This window comes from Macaca thibetana, chromosome 6 (assembly GCF_024542745.1).
Source record: "Macaca thibetana thibetana isolate TM-01 chromosome 6, ASM2454274v1, whole genome shotgun sequence".
Lineage (NCBI taxonomy): Eukaryota > Metazoa > Chordata > Mammalia > Primates > Cercopithecidae > Macaca > Macaca thibetana.
Window position 1 is genome coordinate 120,749,128 of NC_065583.1, and position 26,526 is coordinate 120,775,653.

Here is a 26,526-nt window from a genome sequence, read left to right on the forward strand (position 1 = left end):
AAAGGGAACAGGGTAGAGGTGAGTAGAATACTGACCAGCCCCATGGATAACAATAAACAATGTTAAATAGGCAAATGACTGAACTGAAAGTCATCTAATGCAACTTCATCAAGGGTGAGTCAACCTCGGTACTGATAAAAGAAAGAGGAAAACTCACAGTGAGTTAGTGGAGTCCATTTATGTAGTTATGTGTTCTACCTTTTTAAATTGTAGTAAACTGAGTTTTGGATAGATCATTTCTTTCATACATTCTACTCCAGTTAGTAAATATTAAATATATACATATATTTTATGAAAACCTTACAGCATTTCATATTTAAATATGAAATTTCAAAATCAAACTTGCAAGGATAACCTCATTTTGCTGTGTGTCTCAAGAGTTCTTTATCTGATCAGACTCAGATAGAAAGATGAGTTTAATCAGACCATGAGTCAACTCTATATGTTGCTGAAAAATAATGTGTTCACATGTTTAGCTTTTCCATTCTCCTTGGATATTTACATTGGAGCAGTAAGATGTTCCTTTGACACCAACTCCTAGAAAGCATTCTTTCTACCAAGGAGATTAAGTTTCTGCGGAAAGAAAAGTAAATAGAATAAATATTTCAACATTTAATCTGACACTACACATATCTTCCACCATAAAGGACTATGCCCTCTCTTAATATGAATTCTCATATGGTCATGTGTAAACTTTAATTTTCTTACCTTACCTATTTCACAATAATGCTATGAAGACTGTCTGATGTCTGTAATTTAACTGTGCTTTATAGAGAATGATGTTATGATATATTTAATTACTTGATGATTTCATATTAATTGTTCTAGTTAAGCTTTCCTATTGAGAAATTTTCTTAGAAATTTCAAACACAAACTGTACCTAATGAGGATAGGTACCTAATGAAAAGGTATTTAAAATGAAGATTTGTGGTTATCTATTTAATTGAACTGTTTTGGAAAACCTTTAAATACTCTTTAAGTTTAAATATAACTATTTACTATATTGCGAAAGTGAGAAGAAGGAAAATAATCCCCTCTAGTAGATAGGATATCGTCATCTTGTCCTCTATAAATAGAAACCAATGAAATGGCAAAACAGATAAAGATGGTGGTAATAATAATCATAACAGACATGGTGTGTGTATATCATCAACTTTCCCAAGTATTTTCACACCAGCTATCTTATTTGATATACTCACAGTCCTTTTGATAGCGACATTGTTATGCCATTTTACAGATTAGAAAGCCAAAGTCCAGTGAGCTTAATCTTTTGGAAAAAAAAAAAAAAACAACCATTTTGATTATTTCTAGGAGCACATAATTTTGATAATGCCATTGTAAACAAAGTACTGTATGCTACTACAGCAAAAACTGCTGAGAAACAGAAGTAACTGTTGACCAAATTCATTAAACCAGTGAAATACATAGCAGTATGAAAATTTGATTAAGAATAAAATAAAAGCTCAAAGAGGTACAAAGTAAATATATAGCCAACTCTTAGAGAATGTATACAAGTATAGAGCACTAGGCTAAACTCAGAATCTTAAAAAATTAGCTCATACAAGGCAGAAGAGAAGTTCCTGATCACTTCTGCTCAGAAACCATCACAGTTTGTTAAATATAGATGATGCAGTAGCAACTTAATTCTTAAGAAAAGTAAGAAAAAGAAAAATGTTAAGTATTAGCATAAGTCTAATAAATAAATACATGAAAGTAAATTTGAATTACCATTAATAGTAAAAATTTTTTGTAACAGTAGAAACAACTAGATAACAAAAGGTTGCCCAAGTGACATCATGAAGAAACATGATGAAAATTACAGTGTAAATAGACAATATTTTTGTCATCTTAATATTTCAGCATCTGAGTAACAATCACTTCTGTTGTTTCACATCATCCAGTAATATAGTATCTGTATTTGGAAGCACACAAAGATATGATACGTTTCAAAGATTAAGAGGAGAATTAGCAGTGACAAGATAAGTAGAATTAAGTCACAAAACTATGAATTTATTGAATATAAGTTACCTGTCAAACTACTTAAGTTTTAAGAAATACTCAGTTCACCTGGATAACTGACCTTGTATTCCCCATCCTTTGTTGAATTAACACCAACACATAGGATGCAAAGATGATCCAATCGTCTCTTCACTCACATTTATATACATTGCTTCTACACACAGAATATGGGGTGGGGTGAATGCATTCAGAGGGCCAGTGAGGAGGAAGTGAGTAGACTTGATATACCATAAAAACCTGGGCATACTTGGGAATCTAGCTAAGTTATCCCCAAGCACTATACAGATATATCAGACTTCATTGATCAGGCCTTTGGGGTGCCCCATTGGGGCATTTTCTCAGCTAGTGGATAATACTCTCCCTACCCCCCATCTCAAACTACTGTCATTTCTTTAGCAATTAACAAGTCCCTCACCACTTCTTGGGCCTCTAATGTGTGTTTTCAGTCATAGCCACTCCTCTCTACTTCTTTTGCCTACTAAGTATAAGGGTAGTATTGCTTCCAGTCCTGGGTTTGAAAAAGGAAGAAGAATTCGCTTTATGTCTATTTGTATCTTTTATTCCAGATTATTAATCTTCCCTGGTCTTACTAGGAAGAATATAAATAAAAAGACGTTGCATTACAAAGGTTCTAATTCTCACTGGATGTACATGAAAAGTTTGTAGTCATCTCTTAGCTAGATTGCAAGATAATATTACACTAATGAACATTTCATCGCTTCTTGGCCTTTTGGCTAAGATCAAGTGTAAACATTTCAAAAGCATATTAATTTGCTATCTTGAAAGCCTTCTTCCATTAACCACACAAAGAAAGCTACCATGGTCAAATCATCTCTTCCCCAGTTCCTGGGTTGTTCCCAACTGGGGAGGTATCCTCACCCCTCACCCTGTGGTGTAGGAGTGATGGGACTAGGGCCAGGATTCTCAAAACATGTCCTGAGGCAGCAGAGGGAATGCACGTGGGTGCAAGCGTTATTTTAAATTTTCAAGAAAAACACAAAAACATGTGTCAACCACCTGGAAAACTAATAGCTTGAAATAGTTCCCAGTTTCCAATAAAGACCACGGTATTCCTTTCTGTGACACCATATCTTTGCAAAATTGGGTTTTGAGCAATTGTTGGATAAAAATCAAGTGCTGAGCAGAAATCAATGTGCAACAAAAATAAGCGAGCCAATGTCCAATCTCATTCCAAAATGAGAAATTGACATAGTGCTCAGTGGCTGCTAAATTGTTAGAACAAAACCTTATTAAATTATTTGGACTTAACTATTTAATAATTGGAACTATTAGTTATTTCTTTTGGCCAACGGGTTGCTGTTATTTAAAAAATTGAGATATTAAGGGCACTGCGTACTGAGAAAGTTTGAAAATCCTTGGATTGGGTGTTTATTCATATCTGAAGAATTAGAGCTAAATCAGGCTAGGTGTGGTGGCTCACATCTGTAATCCTAGCACTTTGGGAGGCCCAGGCAGGCAGATGGCTTGAGCTGAGGAGTTCGAGACCAACTTGAGCAACATGTTGAAACCCTGTCTCTACAAAAAATACAAAAATTAGCTGGGCATGGTGGTGGGCGCCTGTAGTCTCAGCTACTTGGGAGGCTGAAGTGGGAGGATCACTTGAGCCCAGGATGTTGAGGTTGTAGTGAAGCATGATCCCACCACTGTACTCCAGCCTGGATGACAGAGTGAGACCCTGCCTCAAGAAAAAAAAAAAAAAAAATGATTAGAGATAAATCAGATCTCTATGTGAGACTCTGTGAGAGAATTTTGTTAGGAGGAAAAAAATAACAGTTTCAAAGCTGTGAGCGTTCTGATGTGCTCTAGAGTAGAGAATTTATCTTCTTCTTAATTCTGTTAGGATCCCAGGTAGCCAAAATCTTTTATTATAAAATGTGATATTATTTTGGTAATGATCTAGATAGACCAGGCTTTTTCTTCCATTGCTGTGTGCTGGCCACTGTTACTAGTATTATTCGGAGTGTTGATGCAGACATTAATACTAGCTATTAAATCTTAAGTTTATCAGCAAAATATGCTAAAGTCATCTGCTACTAGAATACCTTTTTACTATCTTTTTGTTTAAAAATTCTGCTTTATTTGGTGCCATTTTTTCAATCACTTAGGTAGTTTTATTTCTGATTTTAAAAAATAGGAGTTTCATGAATTGTAAAATAAGTCTGGTAAATTAGCTAAACATGTTTCTTCAATCCTTGAACAGGGGGATTTAAAATATTAGCTGAATAGGCATTTTATATTCCTAATCTCATACTTTCAAAAAATCATAAAAATGAAATCCTGATGTTTAGACATTTTAAATGGTAATGTTGTTCATGCCACAGGGTAAGAATAAAGTATTGATTTTAATGCGTTACTATAGTGAGATGGTGTCAGCACCTCTGAGTATCATTGCCAGTGCTCTAACCTTTAAAATAACGAATTAATTGAGTTATATGTAGTAATATATCTTGGTTATTGCTACCAAAGTAATAGATATATACTAAAGTCTTAGGAGATGTGGAGGGATAAATGTTAGTCATAAAAAGTTGTTAAAGCAGAGGGAAAAAGAAGTGAAAACTGACCAAACATATATGTAATTCATTGTTTCTATGATAAGGCTGCTGCAATTCTAACTCTAGGACTTTGTGCTAATATATAGCATACCATTTTATTTTCTAGATTTCCTTTATACCCACTATGTTCCTCAGTATATGCCCTCACTTTTTTTGTTTGTTTTGAGATAGAGTCTCACTCTGTTGCTCAGGTTGGAGTGCAGTGGCACAGTCTCAGCTCAGTGCATCCTCCACCTCCCGGGTTCATGCAATTCTCCTGCCTCAGCTTCCTGAGTAGCTGGGATTACAGGTGCCCGCCACTGTGCCTGGCTAATTTTTTTTGTATCTTTAGTAGAGATGGGGTTTCACCATGTTGGCCAGGCTGGTCTCGACCTGACCTCAAGTGATCCTCCCACCTTGGCCTCCCAAAGTGCTGGGATTAAAGACTGAACTCACTTGTAAATCATTTAAATGTGAAAAAAGAAAAAATTCTAAAGAAAAATGAGTTTTTCTCACTCCTGTATATAAGACAAACAGTGTGACTTTGAATTGTTTAAACTTCTAAATAATGATTATATAATTATGCTTGTACCTCAGATTTAATACATTTCAAAGGATAATATCTCCTTTCTTTAAAAAAAAAGCAGGGAGAAGGGGTAGTTTAATAACAAGAGCAATTATTCCACAATCCTATGAGACATTGAATTCCTGCCAGAAGAAAGTAAACTTGAATTGGCCTCAGTCAAGGAAGATTAGCCTGTTTTTCAGTGCATACCAAAAGAATGCAATCTCTAAGAGCAAATTATGTGTGAAATAAACTAAAATAAGGAAAGTTTGAAGACCATTTTGAAATAAAAAAAACTAGTCCAGTAACCTGGATAGTGCTCTCAATGCAACATGGTCCCTAGATGAAGGACCCGTAGTTGAAAATTACTGATTCTTCCTGCCTCTTGAAATTTTAAGAGGCAAATGGCCACTGCGGGAGAGATACTGGTTCATCCAATTGTGGATATTGTACCTAGAGGTATACTAGTATACTCTCACTTTATCTCAACCCTCTTCCCTCTGTATATTAAAGAAGACTAAAATCAAAACCATGCTCCAGTGTATGGTAAAATAGAAATATTTTGAACTTTAAATCTGTTTTTTTTTTTTTTTTTTTTTTTTTTTTTTTTTTTTTGAGACAGTCTCACTCTGTTGCCCAGGCTGGAGTGCAGCAATGTAATCACAGCTCACTGCAGCCTTGAGCTCCTGGGCTCAAGTGATTCTCCCACTTCAGTCTCCCTAGTAGCCCAAACACAGGGGTATGCCCCCACTCCCGGCTAATTTTTTTTAATTTTTAGCAGAAATGAGGTCTTGCTATGTTGCCCAGGTTGGTCTCGAATTCCTGAGCTCAAGCAGTACTCCTGCTTTGGCCTCCCAAAGTGCTGAAATTACAGGCAAGAATCCCTATGCACAGCCTGAACTTTAAATCTTAACAGTGGGGCCTATGGTGGCAGGCTGAGAAGAAGAAAGTTGACTTCTATTGGAGATAACCAATACATGTTTTCCACATTCTAAATAAAGGTGTGTATCAATTGATGTGCATTTTTGAATACTGTCATTGTTTTACTCATTTAGAAAATATCAGTAGCACCTACTCCATGCCAGAGTATCATTTGAAGACACCGTAGAGCCATGAAAATAAGACAAAACAAAATTGTTTGGAGCATGCATTCTTGTCTTTATTTAATTTTTAAAAATTCTTGATAGAAAAGGAGATGTTTCCAGCCAACACTGAGATTCCTATATAAATACTTGTTTTCACTTACACATCAATCACTTTAAATATTTACTTTTGCTTATCAGTCTTAGCTTCTTAATGAATTGTTCTCAATGTCTCCTTTACTGTTTTCTGAGCCATATAAGGAAAAACAGTCACACTGCTGGAACATTTATGTGATGGGTTTCTTGAGATAAGATATTTCAGTGAGTATTACTAAATCATTCTGTCTAAGCCCTTGCAATATGAATCATCTAAAGATGTGCTTTATAAATAAACAGAAAGAAAGCATCAAGCAGACCCATGGTTTTTCTTTAGAAAACCAAGTAAGGAATATCAACCACTGGGCTTTGCTCTCAGATTCCTGGTAATTTGTGGTATGATTTCCCAGGTTCACTGAGGAAACATCCCCAATTATTCCATCTGCCCACTGCAGCATCTCCCAGGCTTTGTGTCCACCTACTGCTAATTGCCTTGAGACTTTATGGTTTTTCCTAACTTGGGTCAAGAAAAATTTGCTGACATTGAATACTTGAAAGTTGTATCTAAACATATATAATGTGTCAATTCCTGTAACCCTCTCTTTAGACACAGGCAGCTTAAGAGCAGAAAGAAAAAGAATAACTGCTCACCCCTCTATAAATATGGAAGGTTGTGATATGACAAGAAATCATTTCACCAATTCAGTAAATGACTTTGTCTCCCAATAAATGTCATGAATTATCCCACGTACAAAATTTTTAACTCATTGTTTTGCTCCCAAGGGAGAACAAAACTACATGCAGATCTCATATTTTCATGTTTCAAAATTCATTTTTTCTTTGGTACTTACAGAACTTCAAATCGAATTTGTTATAACCACCAAGATAGTTTTGTTTTTGTGGATTGTTGTGTGTGTGTGTGTGTGTATGTGTGTGTGTGTGTTTAGCTAGTGGATAGCATATTAGACAGCACCAAGAAAGAGTCTTGCAGAATATTCTGTTGCAGAAATAGAATGTTGAAGAAATATTCTATTGGACAGTGCTGTTCTAGAGTCTAAAACATTTACTTCTATGTGCCTTCAGAATAGTCTAAATCCATTTGAGCATACGGAAAGCAGCATGATAAAAACAAAACAGTATTTGAATGCCTGGGTTCAAGTCCAGCTACGCTGAACATTTCCATGCCTTGGGATTTTATGACTCAGTAAAATTTCAAAAAATACCTGGGACACCGACCTAGGGTTACTAACTCCTTATTTTGCCAGGTAAAGAACATTATCAAGGAATTTCCCATCAATATATATTTTTATTTTTTAAGACATTTTCACTTCAGTGAAAAAGAGCATAATCTCAGAATAAAAGAATTTTCTAAAGGAATACGTATAGTTTTTTTAAAAAAAAATCTCACTGCATGGTCCATGTACACTTTGACTTTGACAAGGACCAATGAGCATTCTGTTGGGCAAGTACCAGATCTTAGAGTGGCATTTGGAAACCACTGAGCTCTGTCACTTGCCAAGGGCATGACTGCCGATGAGTAACTTAAGTTGTCAGGGCCTAGTTCCTTATCTTAGAATGGGAATATGAGCATCCATTTAATGCAGAGTTGTCAGAATTAAATTCAGCATGTTGGTAGAACACCGTGTCTGGCACCTAGTAGGCATTCATAAAACACATTGCTCTCCTCTCTGTTTGATCAAGGACTTCCTTTTAATCTATTGAATCTTTTCACCACATGCAGACCTTTAAAATTGTTGTACTAGTTGACCATAAATCTTTTTCCCAGGAGCCCATTCTGGAGAAAAACCAAAAGGGCAGGGCCACTGGCATTAAGAACAAGCCTGCCAATAAGATAAACTGTGAGAGAAGATCCTGTTCCTAGAACACAAAGTGAGAGCACTTGTGAATCCGTGCCCGTGTACCCAACTCTTTCACCATCCTTCTTCCCTCCGTGGAAGTCAGACTCTCAGCTTTGTACTCAAACCTTCTGATGATAATTTGGGACATCAGCAGTCCTAGAAAAGTCTCTCTATCGTATTGGTTTTTATTAAACAAAATAACCTACTATGCTTAGTGAATATGTCTACACACAAGTGCTAAACATTTTTTAATTATTTTGGTTCGAACACAGTCAGTCTTTGTGCCATCATATAACTAACAAATTTGAAGGCATTCATTCACATCATGTATTTTCTCTAATGAAGCCTAAATTGTTTTCTCATGACAAATAGTTTCCATTTTAGACTAGATTATTTTTTGCTTATGTTGCATAAACTTCAGTCCCATCTGCTTTATCATCAGTGCCTGTCCTCCCCAAGTGATATGAGCACACATGAGCCAAAAATTAAGGATTTGGGGTTGAAAGTTTTTTTTCTTGGGGCGGGGGGTCAAAGATGGGCCCAGGCTCTAATTCTAGTTTTAAATTTATTATTTATCAACAAATGACAAATTGTATTCATTTATTATATACAAGGTAATATTTTGATATATGTATACATTTTGGAATGATTAAATCAAGCAATTAACATGTCCATCACCTAGCAATTTATCATTTTTTGTGATGAGTACATTTAAAATCTACTCTCAGTAATTGTCAGGTGTACTATGCATGATTATTCATTATAGCCACCAGCCTGTACAATAGGTATCTTGAAATTGTTTCTCCTTCTAACTGAAACTTCGTACCCTTTCACCAACATCTCCCATTCCACATCCTCCCATTCTTCCCCAGGCCCTGCCCCAGAACCACTGTTCTACTCTCTGCTTCTATAAGTTTGATTTTGTTTTTAGATTCTACATATGTGTGAGATCACATAGTATTTATCTTTCTTGCCTGACTTATTTCACTAAGCATAATGTATTCCAGGAACTTCCATATTATCATAAATGGCAAGATATCCCCTTTTTAAGCCTGAGTAGGAATCGTGTGTGTGTGTGTGTGTGTGTGTGTGTGTGTGTGTGTGTGTGTGTGTGTGTGTGTATAACATTTTCTTTATTCATCTGTTGTTAGACACTTAGGTTGATTCCATATTTGGGCTATTATGATTAATGCTGTACCAAACATGGGAGTGCAGGTATCTCTTTGACATACTGATTTCATTTTCTTTGGATATGTACCCAGAAATAGAATTGCTGGATCATATTGTAGTTTTATCCTTAATTTTTTGAAGAACCTTCATACTGTTTTCCATAGTGACTGTATTAGTTTACATTCCCACCAACAGTGTTAAAAGGCTTCCTTTTCTCCACGTCTTCACCAATATTTGTTACCTTTTTTTTGATAAAAACCCATTATTATAGGTGTCAGGTGATATCTCCTCGTGGTTTTAATTTGCATTTCACTTAAGATTAGTGATGTTGAGCACTTTTTCATATACCTGTTGACCTTTTTTGTAGGTCTTGTTTTGATTTTAATTTTTTTGTAGAGAGGGTGTCTCACGATGTTGCCCAAGCTGGTTTCAAAGTGCTGGACTTAAGCTGTCCTGCTACCTCAGCCTCCTGAGGTGCTGGGACTACAGGTGTGAGCCACTGTGTTGGGCCATTGTTTTGAGAAAGACCTATTTAGGTTTTTTGCCCATTTTAAAATCAGGTTATTTGTTTTCTTGCTATTGAGTTGTTTCTTAATTTTTAAAATATTAGTAAGATGTGAGCACATGGTTTAAATTTCAGAAAACTAAATATCTTTGAATGTCACTGTATTAGTCTGTTCTCACGCTGCTGATGAAGACATACCCGAGACTGGGCAATTTACAAAAGAAAGAGGTTTAATTGGACTCAAGAGTTCCACGTGGCTGGGGAGGCCTCACAATCATGAAAAGAGGTTTAATTGGACTCAGAGTTCCATGTGGCTGGCTGGGAAGGCCTCACAATCATGGTGGAAGGCAAGGGGGAGCAATTCACATCTTATGTGGATGTGATAACAGGCAAAGGGAGAGAGCTTGAGCAGGGGAACTCCTCTTTTTAAAAAATTAGATCTCATGACACTCATTCACTATAATGAGAACAACACCAGAAAGACCAATCCCCATAATTCAGTCGTCTCCCACCAGGCTCCTCTCACGATATCTGGAAATTGTGGGAGTTAAAATTCAAGATGAGACCCCCATCTCAAAAAAAAAAAAAAAAAATTCTGGCCTGCCTTAAGAAATAAAAAAAATTCTGGCCTGCCTTAAGAAATAAAAATAGTGGTTTGCACTTGTAATTCCAACTGCTTGGGAGGCTGAAGTGAGAGGATCACCTGAGTCCAGGAGCTTGAGGCTGTAGTGAGCTGTGAATTGTGCCACTGCACTCTAGCCTAGGCAACAGAGTGAGACCCCACATCTCTTTAAAATTTTTCAAAATATTTAGAATGATCAAAACACCAGAAAAGCGGCATAACTAGATATACAAACATGTGGCCTGGGTTTGGCATTGAAAATTTTCCTTTTGGAAGATATTACCTCACACAATACCAGACAGTTTTAATGTTACTCATATATTAATTTACATTTTATTTGATTCTCAGTAAAAGGTTGCTGGACATTCTTGCTAAATTGAAAGTTTTGGTAGTTGTGATTTTTAATACAAGTTTTTGTGTTAAATAGATTACTTTAATTCTAAGTGGCAATAGCTTCAAAGAGGAAAAGCACATTCATTTGTAACTGGGGTTGGCTTTATTATATTAGGAACTTTATTCCCTAGGGTTTCATAAATAGATGTACTGCTTAATTTATTTTGACTTAAATGGAGCTAGTTTCAAATTAAAAGGCCAAGTAATACAGAGGATCCATATCCTCAAGTATGTCTAATACCAAGGAAACACAGTTTTTATGTATTTTTGGTATTGTTTTGTTTACTATATAGATTACTTAGTTTATCAAAAAATCTAATGCCTCCTTTATAAGTAATTTTAAATCATTCATTATATTCTTAAATTTATAATTTGTCAGAGTGAACATTATTTTTGGAAAAACAAATCATCTCTTTTAAACACTATATGGAAAAACTAATTTGGTTTGCAAGATTTTCTTGGTAGTCACATTTTTCAGAATATTTTTATTGTCTTAAATTAGTTTCATGATTTTAATTTAAGCAGGTAGCAATATAAAATATTTAACATTCCTGTGAATTCCCTGTGCAGCCCAATTTCTCAGGTAGCATTTTAATATTTAACTTTGTCTTATGTATATTTAATTAAAATAAGCATATTTCCTTTAATAAGTAGCTTTTTAAAAATGAATGAATGATACATGAACTGAAATTAGTCTGAAAAACCCACATGATTTTTTTTTATTTATTTGAAAATAGAATCAATGCTCACATTTTAATACATTTGGATTCACATAACTTGAAAAATTTTAGAGATTACCAAATATAGATTTGAGTCAATAAAAATATTTTAAAAGAATAAAGGCATGTAGAATTTTTATGGTTCATTAATGTTTAATGCTAAAAGCAGAATATTACAGTCGAATATATACTATGATTCTAACTCTATAAGAAAGTATGTATTCCATAATAGTCACATACTGTATTACATCCATGTGCTCACATACATGCAGCGGGAAAATGTTATCAATAGTTATCTTTGAATTGTTCTTTAAGTTGTTCTATGTCTTCCAAAGTGTGTATATGTAGGCATATACTTCGTGTGTGTATGTGTACATAAAGATATATACATATATGTATACACACACACGTAAAGATCAAGTAGGTTATATTATGTTTGTTTGTTTTATATGTCCATACTTTTATGAAGATGGGACTAGATAGTTGTGAGTAGATGTGGCTCCTCCTATAGCTAATCCTACGGTGTTGTCAAATAGTCTAGGCTCCCAGAAATATTTTTATATTCATTTAAAAATTAGAACATACTTGTTTCTCTGTAATTCTAAAAAAAGTGGTTAAGGGTGAATTGATAGATGGATGATAGTTTTTAGTCTGAGGGAAGAAAGACACTAGGATTTCAAAATGATCAAAATCTTGGACTTTAAAATATATTTCAAAAATATTATTTTAATTTTCCATATGTTTATCAATTTCCTAATCCTATTGACAAACTTCAGAGGAGAATATCTTTCTAGTAAGAGAGAGTGAATCACAGAAGATGAAAAAAGTTTGCACACGATTCCATTCGACCGGCACGGTGGCACACACCTGTAGTCCTAGGCACTCCATGGCCTGAGACAGGAACGATCACTTCAGCCCGGGAGTTCAAGGCCAGTCTGGGCAACATAGCAAACTTCAATGCCATTGAAAAAAAAAAAAAAGATTAGATTCAAACATAAGCCCCAGCCTGTGACTCCTTCAAAATGCTAGTTCATGCAATCATTTGTCATGCTAAAATTTGCAATGTGTGATATTCAAAAGCAGTAGGTCTTACATGACCACTAATGCTTTAAATATCATAGGATTAGGGGACTTTGTTCCATAAAGTAAAAACTTCCTTCTGGTTAACTATATCTCCTTTTCCTTATGATTTAGTCATAGTAAAACAGAGAAAGGTTGCCACCTAGTGTGTTTAAGATTTCAACCAATCATGAAATGAACTTGTTTAGGAAATTATATTTTCAGGTGCTGATGTTGATTGAACTTATTTTTTTAAGATGAAAACAGGCTTTTTCATGTTTAAGTACTTGAACCGTTTATGGATCCCAACAAAGTCTCCATAAGAGTGTGGGCATTTAGATTTCTTGCTTTCAGTTTCTTGCTTGTTTCTGTCTTCTTATTACAGAAAAAGTAAGGGTAGAAAATAATGTGATAAATAATACAGAAGTAGAAGAAGGATAGGGCAGGGGATAGAGAATAGAAGTTCCTGACTCTACTGTCTGAGGAAAAAGAAGACAATAGTGTACTGTTGAGCCCTGTATTCTCCTGCCTCCAGCAGCACTGGCTCAGGATTCAGCAAGTCTTTCTCTTTGGGAGAGGCAAGGCTCCCTGGGACTAGTGAAGATGACTCTGGTTCAGTTCCTGGTAAGCAGGGAAGGTGACAGAGCATGTGGCACCTCCTTGGACATCTTGAAACTTAAGACCAATGTGACACTGACTCCCACAGTGACCTGCAGTAGTTCATCCCGACTGTTTTAGAAGTTTCTGCACTTGCATTCTGCTGTGACTGTTACCTGGGTACCAGTCTCATCACTCACATACATACATACATACGTGCATACATACATGTATACATGCGTGCATACGTACATACATATAGGCACGCAGTGTCAACATGACTTTTTTTCTGAGCCTTCCTATCCCTCATTCTTTCTCTGCCTGTCCTCCATGAACACTCCAGTTCTTTTCTTAAAAGAGCTGTATTTTCCTTAAAACAGATCCCAGCTGTTTTTTGTTAAGGGTTATTGTTGTTATATATGAAAGACAATATTGCAACATCCTCACCCAAAATTCACATTACCAGGAGGTACAATTTCAAGTGTTCAGGCGATATTCACTGTGTGACTTTGAATCTAGCTTCTCCATCACTTTATAGAGACCCTAATGGTCTCTTCCCATCTCAGAAGAGACTCAGAAAAATATTTAGCCAAGTAGGCCTAGGAAGCTGCAATTTATTACATTGTATTATAATCCCTCCCAGCTCCACTTTATGTGGCAAGGCACTTTGAAAAGTTTCTGTGGGTAAAGTTGTTCAGGTGCAAAATTTCAGAATCATTTTTTCATAGGATTTTTTAGCATATGTGATTATTCAGTTCATTAAAACTCACACATACTTGAAGCCAAATCATATTCACAAAGTGAATCTTCTGTTGACCTTAGCTACCAGATCTGTTTTTAAATTATTATAAGCAAAGTATAAGACACAATTCAAAGATATGTTTGTATTATATTTATTTTCTTCTAACCACAAATAAAAATATGTTTTACTTACCTCATTCTACTAGTGACAGTATGTCTGAAAAGATCTGTTTTAATATTGAATTGAGGACTTAGACAAAGATTTTAAAATTATATGTTAGGTATATATTCAAAGATAATTTAAGCATGACATACTTTTGAAAATAAATGGATAGCCTATAACCTGCCCTTTATTGAGGCATCTGCCACTGAAATGCTAGGAATCATTTTCCTGTTACTAAAGTGAGACCATCTTGAGATATTTGGCAGAAACAATTTCCGGGCAATTTATTAAAAAGTAATATATTTCCCTCACTAAAATGATAACTGTCTTCATGCTTTCATAGGGAAGAAAGCAAGACTGGTAAATTATCATAAATATTATAAGGTATATTACTTATAATACTTGTAAAGGAAATACAACCAAAGAAAAAATTAAATGTTTTAATAAATATGCAACCCTTTTGAATTTTGAAATGTTGAAATCCAGTGTAATCTATGTAAAAAATTAGGGGATGTATTTCCATGGATTCATTTCAGATTCATGATGTGCCTTGGTTCAGATGACTTAGTTCTGAGAAAAATAAACTTTGTAGTAGGCAATTATAAAGAATAAAATGAAAGAAGGGACTATAGCTTGGGAAAATAACAAGATTTCATATTATTTTAATTTTGGTTATCTGAACTGCCTCTCGTCCATTTTGTAATACAAAGTCTTCAGCTTGGCCGTGTACCGGAGCAGATGAATAGTTTTTCGGACTGGCAAATCAAGTAGACATAGGTGGCATGTCTTTTCTCCTTGTGTAATATACCTCCCATCATGGAATTTTTAATAACATTTTTAAATCCCAGAAACCATTGAACTATCTTGAATGCAATATATGTAGTATATATATCTATTGAAAATGTCTTTTGTGTTTGGACTTCTAACACACTACACAGTTTACTGATTTGTCCACCACTCACAAGAATGTTTGGCTTCAAATGAATTCTAAAGGTGCCTTTATGTGTGTAGAAAGTTGTCAAATGCTGAAGTGCTTAGCTCTGGATTTTGTATTCAGACTTTTTAAACATTAGTGTATCTGTAAGTATTTCTCAGTTGTTTTGTGAGAGTTAGGTTACTGTTTCAAAATAAGTACATAAGAGAAATTGTAGCCCTATATTTACCTATATGACACAGCCAGAAGGCAAAGTCAGAATGATGGGCCAAGGAAGAAATGTAGCTGGCCAACCCTGGCATCACTTTGAAATTTGCATTTATTGGGCCATTTTCCTAGAGCTTTGTTTTTAGTCTTTTTAAACTGTTCCATAGAAGTCAGCCAATGAATATCACAAAAGGGGACCATTCCAGGTATGGCTGTGCAGCTTACTACCTGCATGTCTTTGTGTTAAGTCTCAACCAATTTGAGTTACAATTTTTTTATCTGAAAAATGCCAGTAATATCACCTACCTTGCAACATTGTTGTAACAGTTGATGATATTGTATATAAAATACACTTGCTATGATAGCATTCTTTTTACTTTTGTAAATGTTTGAAATTTTCATATCTTTTTTTCCCCAGAACTTTTTCTTTCCCCCAGAGCTTTTAATGCTGTCATCTTCCCTCTCTCTCTACTACCACTATTTAGCTTAGGTCCTCATCTCTTCTGTTCTCTAAACTGGTCTCCCTGTTTCCACTTTTACCCCTTTAAAGCCCTCAATCTTGTATAGACCTGTCACAGGGTCTCAAGAGTCCTTCTTAGTGAAGTATCAGTTTTCTGAGTCTTTGCAATTTCCTGACTGCATAGGAAAGCAAAAATCATTATGATTTAAAAGTTGTTACTACTACTGCTAATTATTATTATAGAACTGTTTATTGAACATTTACTGTGTGGTAAGCACATTTTTTAGCACTTAACATCAATTTATTGAATCCCAAAACATAACTATATGTATGTGCTATTATCTCCATTTTACAGATGAAGAGGCCAAGGGAAAGTGAAGTTTGATAACTTGCACAATTTCATACACCTAGTATGTGGCAGAGCTGAAATTCCAACCCAAACTTCCATCAGAGAGTAAAATCCAAGTTCTTGTATATGTCATACAAGGGCTCCATGATCTGCTGCCTGGCTCATTACCACCCATGATTCTGAATTTCCTGCCTTACATGGCATTCTCTAGAATCACTGAGCTTCTCATTGCAGCTCTATCTGTTTCTTTCTCATCTAGGCAGCTGCTCTACCTCCTTGGCTTCATCCCTCTCTGCTGGCTCCCTTGGGCTCAATGGCCTCCTTGCCACTTCAGTGCACCAGGCCTGTTCCCACCCTGGGCCATTGTTCTAGGAAAGAGCCTTTCTGGGCTTGACCTCAGAAGACCTTTTTTTTTTCTGAGAGTCAGTGTAAGTTATGTAAATTATTTATTGATGACAGAAGAACACTATCTTAGTCCAGTTTTTGTTACTATGACAGAATAGCACAGACAGGGCAATTTATATAGAAAAGAAGTTGATATCTTACAGTTCTAGAGGCTGGGCAGTCCAAGGGCATGGCATCACCATCTGATTAGGGTATTTGGGATGCATCATCCCAAACGATGGAAAAATGGAAGGTCAAGTGAGCACATGCAAAAGAGAAAGCATGAGGGGCTGGGCTCACTTTATAACAACCCACTCTTACGGTAACTAACCCACTCCCACCATAACAGCATTAATTCATTCATGAGTGTGGAGCCCTCATGACCTAATTACTTCTCACAGGCCCCCACCTCTTAATACTGTTACAATGGTAATTAGACATCAACATGGGAAAATACATTCTTCGATTGACATCCTACCTCTACCACTTATTAGCTTTTTAGACCTTATGCCCTCTCTGAACCTCAGTTGCCTCCTCTATAAAATGATCATAAAACCCAATGTCCTGCCTTCTTAGAGTTCTAGAGTTCTATGAATAATCTCTACAAAGAGCAGGTGCCTCTTGAAAAGCATGATTCTGGAACTAAGGGGGTGTAAAATATCATATGCTTCCTTTACATTGTTTTTTCCTTCTTCTGCTTTTATTTCCCACATTTTTATTTTCAAGATCTCCACATGGTTTGATCACCACCACAGCACCTATTCTAGCTATTGGTAACAATTTATTCAGTAACATCATCCATATGCTCCCTGTGCCCCAGCATGTTTCATGGGTGTTGTTTTGGGCCACTCAGGTCATTTTCAGATTGTTCATGAGTGAGCAAAATGTTTACTTGCATTATTCTCAGTTAGGGCCATGTCCAGGGAGCTGTCTGTGTTGAATAACAGCATTCACTTTTGATTTAAGAATTTTATCTAGCTAGATCAAGAAATAGATGATGGTGACTCTGGAAATCCTTGTCTCAAGTTATTCATGCTAAGAAATACCACAAAAGAACCCTGGGCCCCAGTTTCTCACTTTCCTCTAACTGGAATATTGCACAAATTTCCTTGCCCTTCCCTGTCCCTCCAAGACACGTCATGCTGACACCTTGCTCCCATAACCCAGGCACGGTGTAGCTGGGGTTGCTGCAGCAACAGCACACACAGAGTAACATTCCCCAGTAACTACAGTGGCTGGGATGTGAGTCAGTTGAAAATTGCGCTGGGTTTTTATTAGTGTATGATGCAGTCCCATGTCATCTACAGTTCCTAGCCTGTCCAAGACTTACACGGGATGATGCGGAACACTCCATGCCAATCACCTTCAAATGTTAGATGGTCAAGGGTTCTCTCACTGAAGTCACTGCAGTTGCTGGTTCCTTCCACAGCACCCCTTACTAATATCTACAGTAAGAAGCCAAAAGTAAAACTCAGGCCCCACTGCTGGAACACCATTTCTACTATTGCATATCCTGTGTACCTAAAAAGCAACAGTGAACCCTGGTTGATGATCAAGAAGCCCCTCTTTTTGCCCAGGGAGTTGGACGATGGTTAACATCCCAGAAGACATATTTTTAACCCAGTTGCTGGGAAGAACATGTGCTGAAGATTAAGGATGGAATCACTGTAATTCTCTATGGGAACTCATGAAAGTGGAACTTGCCGTTTAATACTGATTGACACTGAGCACAGAGTTATTGGTGGTTTCTAATGTGGGACTTGGTTTATTTTTCAGACACGGAGATGACTTGATTGTGACTCCATTTGCTCAGGTAAGCACAGCTTTGTGAATGGGCAGGTTTCTCACAGATGTAAAAATTTAATTTGGGGGATTAGTTCAGGTTATTAATTTAATTTAATTTTAAATCAAGCACAACTATAAATACAAATTCTTGGTTCATTCAAGCAATTCAAAAGCACTGCTAGAGAAAGTGGGTTTGGCTATATTAATCTGTTTCTTATAAACCCATAGAACCAGACTGTCTTTGCTTCAAATAACAAATTAGCTAAGGGGAATACTTAATTGGGCCCATAGTTCCTTAACTGACATAAGCACTAGAAGCAGAAAGCTATATCATGGCTTAAGTTAGGTTTAGTATAATTAGGTATATGATCAGTGCTTGAAATTCAATATTCCAATTCAACCTAATACCTTATTTATCTCTTTTTTACGTATATCATTTGTACAGAGATTTAGCTGAGTGATGTGTCGATGTTTACTTCTTCCTTCTAGGCATACAAATCATGAAAATACTTTAACCACATGACATATATGCAAGCAGGTGATAACATGATCTAAAATGTTTTGGAATATATATATGAAAGAGTTGATGACCAGATCTTCTATGTATAGACCAGTACTTCTCAGCCCTACCTGCATGTTAGATTAACCTAGAGACCTCTTATCCCAATGCTCAGGCTGCAGCCCTGGTCAACTAAATCCAAAAATTTGGAGATCTGATCCAAACATCTGTATTTGGTAAAGGCCTCAGTATTTTTCCAGTGTGCAGGAGAAGTTGAGAGTCCCTGGTATAGACAACTAAGGGCAGAATAAGATAAAACTGATTTAACTGGGGCATGAAGCAGGTTTAAAACCAACACTGACGAGTAAGAAATGTTAAATACTGAAATGCAAGTAATACTGAGAGGTTGTAAAAATTATAATCAGTCCTATATCATACATCAGGGTGCTCTTGCACCTTGGACAACTCACTTAAATTTTCTGAGTCCTCTTTGTTTTCAACTGGTAAAGTTAGGGGACTGAGCTGGATGAAAGGCAGTCAGATCTAGTTAAAACCCTTTCACCTCTTCTTGCCAACTAAATGGACTTGAGCAAGTCACTGAACCTTTCCAAGCCTGATCTCTTCCTCTGTTAAATAACAGTTCCAAGAGTACCCACCTCATAAGGTTGCTAAGACACTGAAATTATACCATGCTTGTAAAATGCTAGGCACAATTGCTCAAAAATATAATATAAAAACTTTGTCATTGGTTTAAATGTATAGAGCCGAAAATGTTCTTTCTTTTCTAAAATGTCATAAGTATTATTTTTTAAATGGATTACAGGGTTTAGATAGTAGGATTATGTATAGTTCTACTTTTTAAAACTTTCCAAACTTTCATTACTGTAAGTTAGACCTACAATATAATCAATTCATAAGTAACATAATGTATAATAGTTACTTTTTAAATTAATGCAGGCAATTAAAAATAAAATACAACCACCATCTTTTTCAGATGGTTAACATCTTGTTTGCTGAAGGTTTTGCTGGAGATCATGAATTCTTTCTAGTATCTGTATTTCTGTGTTCAAAAATTTTACACTTGTATGATTTAATAATATTATGTGATACCAAAGTGTTATAAAGTTAGGGGTTTTTAATTGATTACTATTGAAAACATGGCTGGGTGTGGTGGCTCACACCTGTAATCCCAGCACGTTGGGAGGCTGAGGTGGGTGGATCACCTGAGGTCGGGAGTTCAAGATCAGCCTGGCCAACATAATGAAACCCTGTCTCTACTAAAAATACAAAAAATTAGCTGGGCGTAGTGATGGGTGCCTGTAATCCCAGCTACTTGGGAGGCTGAGGCGGGAGGATTGCTTGAACCTGGGAGGTAGAGGTTGCAGTAAGCCAAAATCATTCCATTGCACTCTAGCCTGAGTAACAGAGCAAGACTCTGTCAAGAAAGAAAAAAAAAGAAAGAAAACTTACAATTCTGTATCTAAGACCTGAGAGAGAGGTGAACAGACAAAATATGACATAGCAATGTAAGTAATATCACCAAACAGAACCAATCATTCCAGTTTGAGTTCATTCAAGTAGCTATTCTTGTTTCTAACCAAATTATCTAGGTATTATTATAAGAAAAAATATATAAATAGTTAATAAAAAATGAAAAAAGATCTGTGTATGGCATATGTTCTTTTATATCAAGTAGTATTTATTAATCTGCAACAAATAGATTAATAAATTGGACCTGAACCCTATCATCAGTGCTCTTAAATTCCAAGGAAATCTAGTCTTTTACCTAATTAGACATTTTCTGTAGTGTACCTATAATCTCCAAGAAAAAAAAAACAGATTTAATTTCAAGATATTGGGAAATACACACACACACACACACACACACACAAAATTTAGTTTTTATATTTATATATTATTTATATAATTACATATATATTATATATAATAATTATATATAATATATGAATATATATAATTATATATATATAATTTAGTCCATATTAGTAAGCTATTTAAATAAAAAAGATGTGTACTTAGTATACTTGAAAATAGAACTTAGAATATAAATCAACTCTGTATAATTTATAGGCATATCTGATGCCCAAAAATAATCCCATAATATATTAAGACTTTGCTTATGATTAGCTAAGTGACTCACAATACCTTGTAGAGAGTGGTCATTACTCAAGAGGCTGCTGATTTTTTTTTTTTTAAGTGGCTTCATCACGATTTTCACAAATGGCCTTTTACTGGAGTATAAGACCTGGAAAGCCGCACTACAATTAAAAACAAAACAAAACAAAAAACTGTTAAACTCTGAAGAGTTTCACCACTGGTAGAGCATCTATGGGGAGGTGGGTAAGAGAGAAGTCCCAGTGAGTACGTTTAAGTGGCCTTCTCTTAAACCCTGTTGGACGTGATTGGCATATTTTGCTGACCCAATAACTAACTCCTCAAATTTTCTTTAATACAAAGTAGAACACTTACCACTTAACGGTAAGCGCTATTTTAGCATTAACTATTTAAAACTAAAAACATGAGATATTTATGTCACTTGAAGTGATACCAATCTAATTTGTCCTGATATATCATAATTGCTTTCACCAAAGGACAGAAAACAACTGATTTTAGAAAAGTCACTCAGAAAAATATTTAGCCAAGTAGGCCAAAGAATTATCCACTTTTCCTAGCATGCTTTGAAGATTGGAATTTTACACTAAACCCTAATGAAAAAGCTATGCTTCTCAAAAAAAAAAAAAAAAAAAAAAAAAAAAACATGAAATAAAACCTTTTTGCATAAAAAGTTTAGAAAAATAATAAGAAAAAGAAAAGGAAAATTTTCTAAAATTCCAAACCCCAAAATAACTGCTACTGACATTTTCCTTCATACCCTTTAGATTTATTTTTCTGTGCATATTTTCTTTCCTATGGCTCCTAAAAATGGCCCTCCCCTGTCGAAAGTGTTCGAAGATCCTCTCTCAAATCCATCTCATCTTCTGCCTCTTCTTGAGAACTCATTTCTTTATGCCTGAGTCCATCTCCAAAACACAAAAGGATCTCTCCCTGGTCTTTCCAAATCATGGTTTCCTTTGACCGTGAGAAGAATAAAATCCTAAAATAGAGGAGAATTCAGGAAGCCATGCAAAGATATATTGAACATTTTTGACCAGGCTAAAGCCTGAAACATCTTGGATAGATGTAATTTTCAGAAAGGATCCTATAGTATCTCTCCACAGTCTATCCCACTGTCTAAAACACTGTCAGGGCTAGAAATTCTTGCTGGTGTTTAACCTAAACTCTTTTCCATCTCTGATTTCTTATGCTTTCCCTTATAAGCTCAGAATCCCTTTGGTCCTCAGAGAAAGTGAGAGCTTTAAATTTTTTTTATTTCAATTGTTAAAGTATTCTCTTGTGTTTGTTTTGGAATCTTTTGGTGTGGGTGTTTCCTTAGGCACGAAGGCTAGAGAGGAATCCCACTGGAGTGCACTCAGCAACTGACCGCTTTTTCTTGGCCAGAGTTATTGGGGGCCAAGGAGCACTAAGGAGGCACAATGCTGATAAACTGTAGGAAACCCTTCTCTGCAGTCAGCTGCCTCCGGACTCAGTGATCCCAGGATTTGTGACACAACTACCCTGTAGTAAAACTCTAAGTTGACTAGAATTCTCATGTGGAAGTGTGTAATGTTAAATGAAGTAGACTCTGATGAAAGAGAAAACAGGGAAACCCAAGCATTATGCTGGATCCCTGGAGAAACCCTCACATCTTTCAGACTAAGGAGATATTCCTGATTTGAAAATACAGAGGCAGGAGAATAACTTGAACCCGGGAGGCAGAGGTTGCGGTGAGCCGAGATCACGCCATTGCACTCCATCCTGGGGCACAAGAGCAAAACTCCGTCTCAAAAAAAATAAAAATAAAAAAATACAGGGTAGGAACAACAACTACATCTTTTTACCTTTACTCTAACCAAAGTACAGCACCTGGGAGACTTCTAGGATAAAAAATGCAGTAGTTATTAATACTATAGAATATTACCATTTAGTTGGTAATAAAATATAACCAATATTCTCATATCCCTGCCTGTCCCTCAGCCACTTCACCCAGCAGCAACAATCTTGTGGCCTCATCACCATCCCCAAGCTTGCAGACTGTGCTAGGCCCTCCCTGCCAGGCTGTGAAAGAAGATAGTCACCTCGTTTCATTTGGTGCTAATTTTTTTAGCTTTTCTTTAGCCTTAATTAGTTTAAATTACAGCTACTATCTTCTGGACATCTAAGTTCTTTTTACGATCGAACCGTATAAAATTGTCTATCAACCATTTCTGGTGTACAAACCAGCAATTTCATACGGTTTAAACAAAACATAACTTGGAAAGAGATTTTCTTTTCATAAAAATGACCTTTCTATTTTGTAAATAAGCATAACTTGACTCCGGCTTTTTCCGGAGGTAAGACCGAAGTGATGAATCTCTTCCAGCGCGGGTTGCCGCTGTCTCCACCGCCAGTGGCACCTCCACCTCATGGTCTGTGTTTTACCGCCATCTAGTGTTAGCAAGTGTATATGGTTACGAAAAACAATCCTCAAAACCATTTATTTTCCTCTTTTTCTTAGGCTATAATGTTCAGCTGTTTAAGTGTTAAATGATAACTGCATTTTCCTGCTATTTTCAGTGATTCCTACTGTTTAATAAATGTTTAGAAGCACCTAAGGAGATCCGAGAGTAGTGTATGTAAATAACATTGAATTCTTCCCCATTGGCCAATACATGGGCTAATAATCTTTGTCTAAAATTTTTCTGTAAAACTACCAGTATTTCTTTCCTAAGGAATATATATTTCTCATGACTCCCAATGTATTTTTGACATTTACTGGCTATACTTTTGCTCGGTGGGGCAGAAGAGAAAGAAATGACCTTAATTTTCTAACCAATGAGCTCTGTGGAAGAAACCTCAGGGACCTTTTTGGTTAGCAAGCATTAAGAAGTAAGGACAATTGTAAAAGGAGCATTAAAGCTTTTACTACAGTTCTTAAAGAGTTGAATTCAGGGGAAGTGAGGGCTGCCCTGAACAAAGCAAAGATCAATGAAATTTTAATTTAGGGGCTTCAGTAAAACGGTTTATAGATCTCCCCACAGCCTACAGTAACAGATGCTCCCTCTTTGTGCCCTGCAATGAAAGTGAAAGCTTAAAAGACTAACACAGTGATAACAGTGATGACGACACCAAGAGTCAATCAGCGAGGCCCAAGACAACACCCCCTTATAAGCTTTGTCTAGAAATGTTATTTACACTTCTGCCAATAAATAGCATACATGTCATACTGTAGAAGATAATAGTTAACACCAAACGTAAAATTTATAAAATACTGTTTGTCCTACTGCAAAAAAAAATTAAATAAATAAATAAATCCACACACACAATAAATAATCTAATACTGGCATGCATAGGAAATAACTTCTCTACCAGGTTATTTATTGCAACGGTGTTTGTCAAAAATCAACTTTAAGATAGAAAACCTAAAAGCTGATTGCTAGTGGCCAGGCAACTGAATGTCTGAAGGAGAGACTGGTAGACAGATTTCTTTTTTCACTTTTTATTTTGAAGTATTTCATATATATAAGAGAATATAGCTGGTAATTATGTAAAATATAAATAATAATACTAAAATGAACAGTTTAGGAAATAGAACAGTATCAGTATTTTAATGTCCCCTGAATGTCCCTCCCCAGGTTAATCTGTTTCTATTGCCTCTTTTCAGAAATAACAATAATTTTGATTTTTATCTCAATCATTGAAGGGGAGACTTTTTGCTTTGTACTCTTTTGTTTAAATTCTGAAGCATGTCAAGATATAAATTATACAAAAATAAATTTTACACTAAAAACCAAGACAAAATAATATTAAATTAGATTATTTATTAAATTAGTATTATAACAGAGGCAAAAACTCCTCTACAGAAATTTTTCTTTTCGTGACTGATGTTTCCTTTCAAATGGCCATAGAAAATAAGTTGCCTGCAGCTCTATGCCTATTTACCCAGCTGTCAACTGCAATGAACTTAACTATTATGTATGGGAATAAAACTCTCAGAATTCTGGAGTTAAACATTTTGCCTAGGAAAGGGATCAATTAGCTGGTGCAATGATTTTATCTTAAAGTCTTCATTAGTGTGCTTGATATTCACTTCTTAAAACATAAATTAAGCCTGCATGATTTAATGACAGTGGATCATTTATCCGATTTACTTCTGCATCATTCAATATTTCATGCCTAATGAAAGACATCGTGGTCTGATGTCAGCAGTTGGCTATTTGAATACTCCATCATAGGCAGCGTGACCTTTCAGAGCTGTGGGTTGTTTATATGAGATAATGAGCCAGGTTTTTCCAGTGACTGAGTTAATCACGGTTGGCTTCTTAGGAAGCAGCATTAACTCCTTTAGGGGAAAATGCTGTACGTCACTGTCCCAAAGTCTACACAGCTCTCCATTGACTTATACAAACGAACATCAATTTCATAATCAAAAACAACAACAACAAAACAGAGTCTGGGACATTTTTGTCTTTAAAAAAAAAAAAATTAGACTGATTTTAGTCTAGGTCCGTGCCAGATGAAAAATTTCTGAAAACAACTCTGGAACCCTTGGAGCAATTAAAAAATTGGACTCTTGAATTACCAATGCTAAGCATTAAGTAAATTTCCCATGTGCATGCCAAGTCATTAAGTCAAAAGTAACGCTGCCATCATGGGCTAATATTGGCTGAATGCTTTCTATTTGCCAGGCACTGTTCTTGGCACCAAACCTGTCATTCCATATACTCCTCACAATTCTACGAGGTAGGTATCACCATCCCAGTTTTCCAGGTTAGGAAGCTGAGGTACAAAGAGGTTGCATATCTAGTCCAAGTTCACATATTTACTACATAACAGAGCCAGACAGTCTGGGTTGTTACATAATACCTACTCAGACATTTGGAATCTGTGTTTTACATAAACTTAGCACTCTAGCTGTCACCCAAATCACCTATAATCCCATCTAATATGGGTTTGACCCTGGGGAAACTTGCCTATTTCAGGAAAAAGAGAGGAGGGAAGAAGGAGAAAAGGCTCTTGGAACCTTCTCCTAGGCTCACTTCCAGTCCGTTGGCTACTTTTTAGTTCCACATGGAATTAGAAAAAGTGACTGTTAGAGATAGTGATGCCTATTGGTCCTGCCTTGTCATGTGTGTGGGCATGTTGTGTCTATGTATTCATTTAGTCAACCAATTTTTATTGAGTATCTTCTGTGTGCCAAGCATTGTGCATGTACAGGGCAGTAGCGTTTTACATAGGAAATGCATCCCTGAGAGTTTCTTACAATGCACAATTCAGATAACCTTAACAAAAGAAAGCAATGTCTGCTTACTAGCTAGAGTAGCCATGTAGCAAAGGTAGAAAAACAGTTTAAAATTCACTTCACTTGACAACTTAAAATTATGGGATTCTTAATCAATTTTTGAAGAGATCTGGGAGTAGGGAACTTTTTTATCCCTAAAGTGAGATTTATTAGCATTTTATATTATACTATTTGAAATGTGCATAAAATGCAATCATGTTATCTGTATATCGCCTGGAATATTGTCTTGGTGACTAAGGAACCCAGAAATACTGTGGAAACTGCTGCTACTGTCACCATATTCACTGACAATAGGGAGAGATTTCTGGAAAATCCCTGCAGTCTGGCCTCTCTGGATTTCCTGTGGATACCTACAAACTTCACTAAG

The 26,526-nt window shown here is 35.9% G+C and overlaps 1 protein-coding gene across 13 annotated transcripts in view; it reads left to right on the forward strand.

Annotated features, from left to right (window-relative positions):
• PDE4D (phosphodiesterase 4D) overlaps positions 1 to 26,526 on the forward strand; it is a 1,590,976-nt gene that overhangs the window by 1,352,891 nt on the left and 211,559 nt on the right. For all 13 annotated transcript variants that reach the window (XM_050794364.1, XM_050794365.1, XM_050794362.1 and 10 more), the window contains one exon: positions 18,253 to 18,289. In XM_050794364.1, the coding sequence (XP_050650321.1) occupies positions 18,253 to 18,289 (37 nt within the window). The remainder of the gene's footprint in view (positions 1 to 18,252; positions 18,290 to 26,526) is intronic.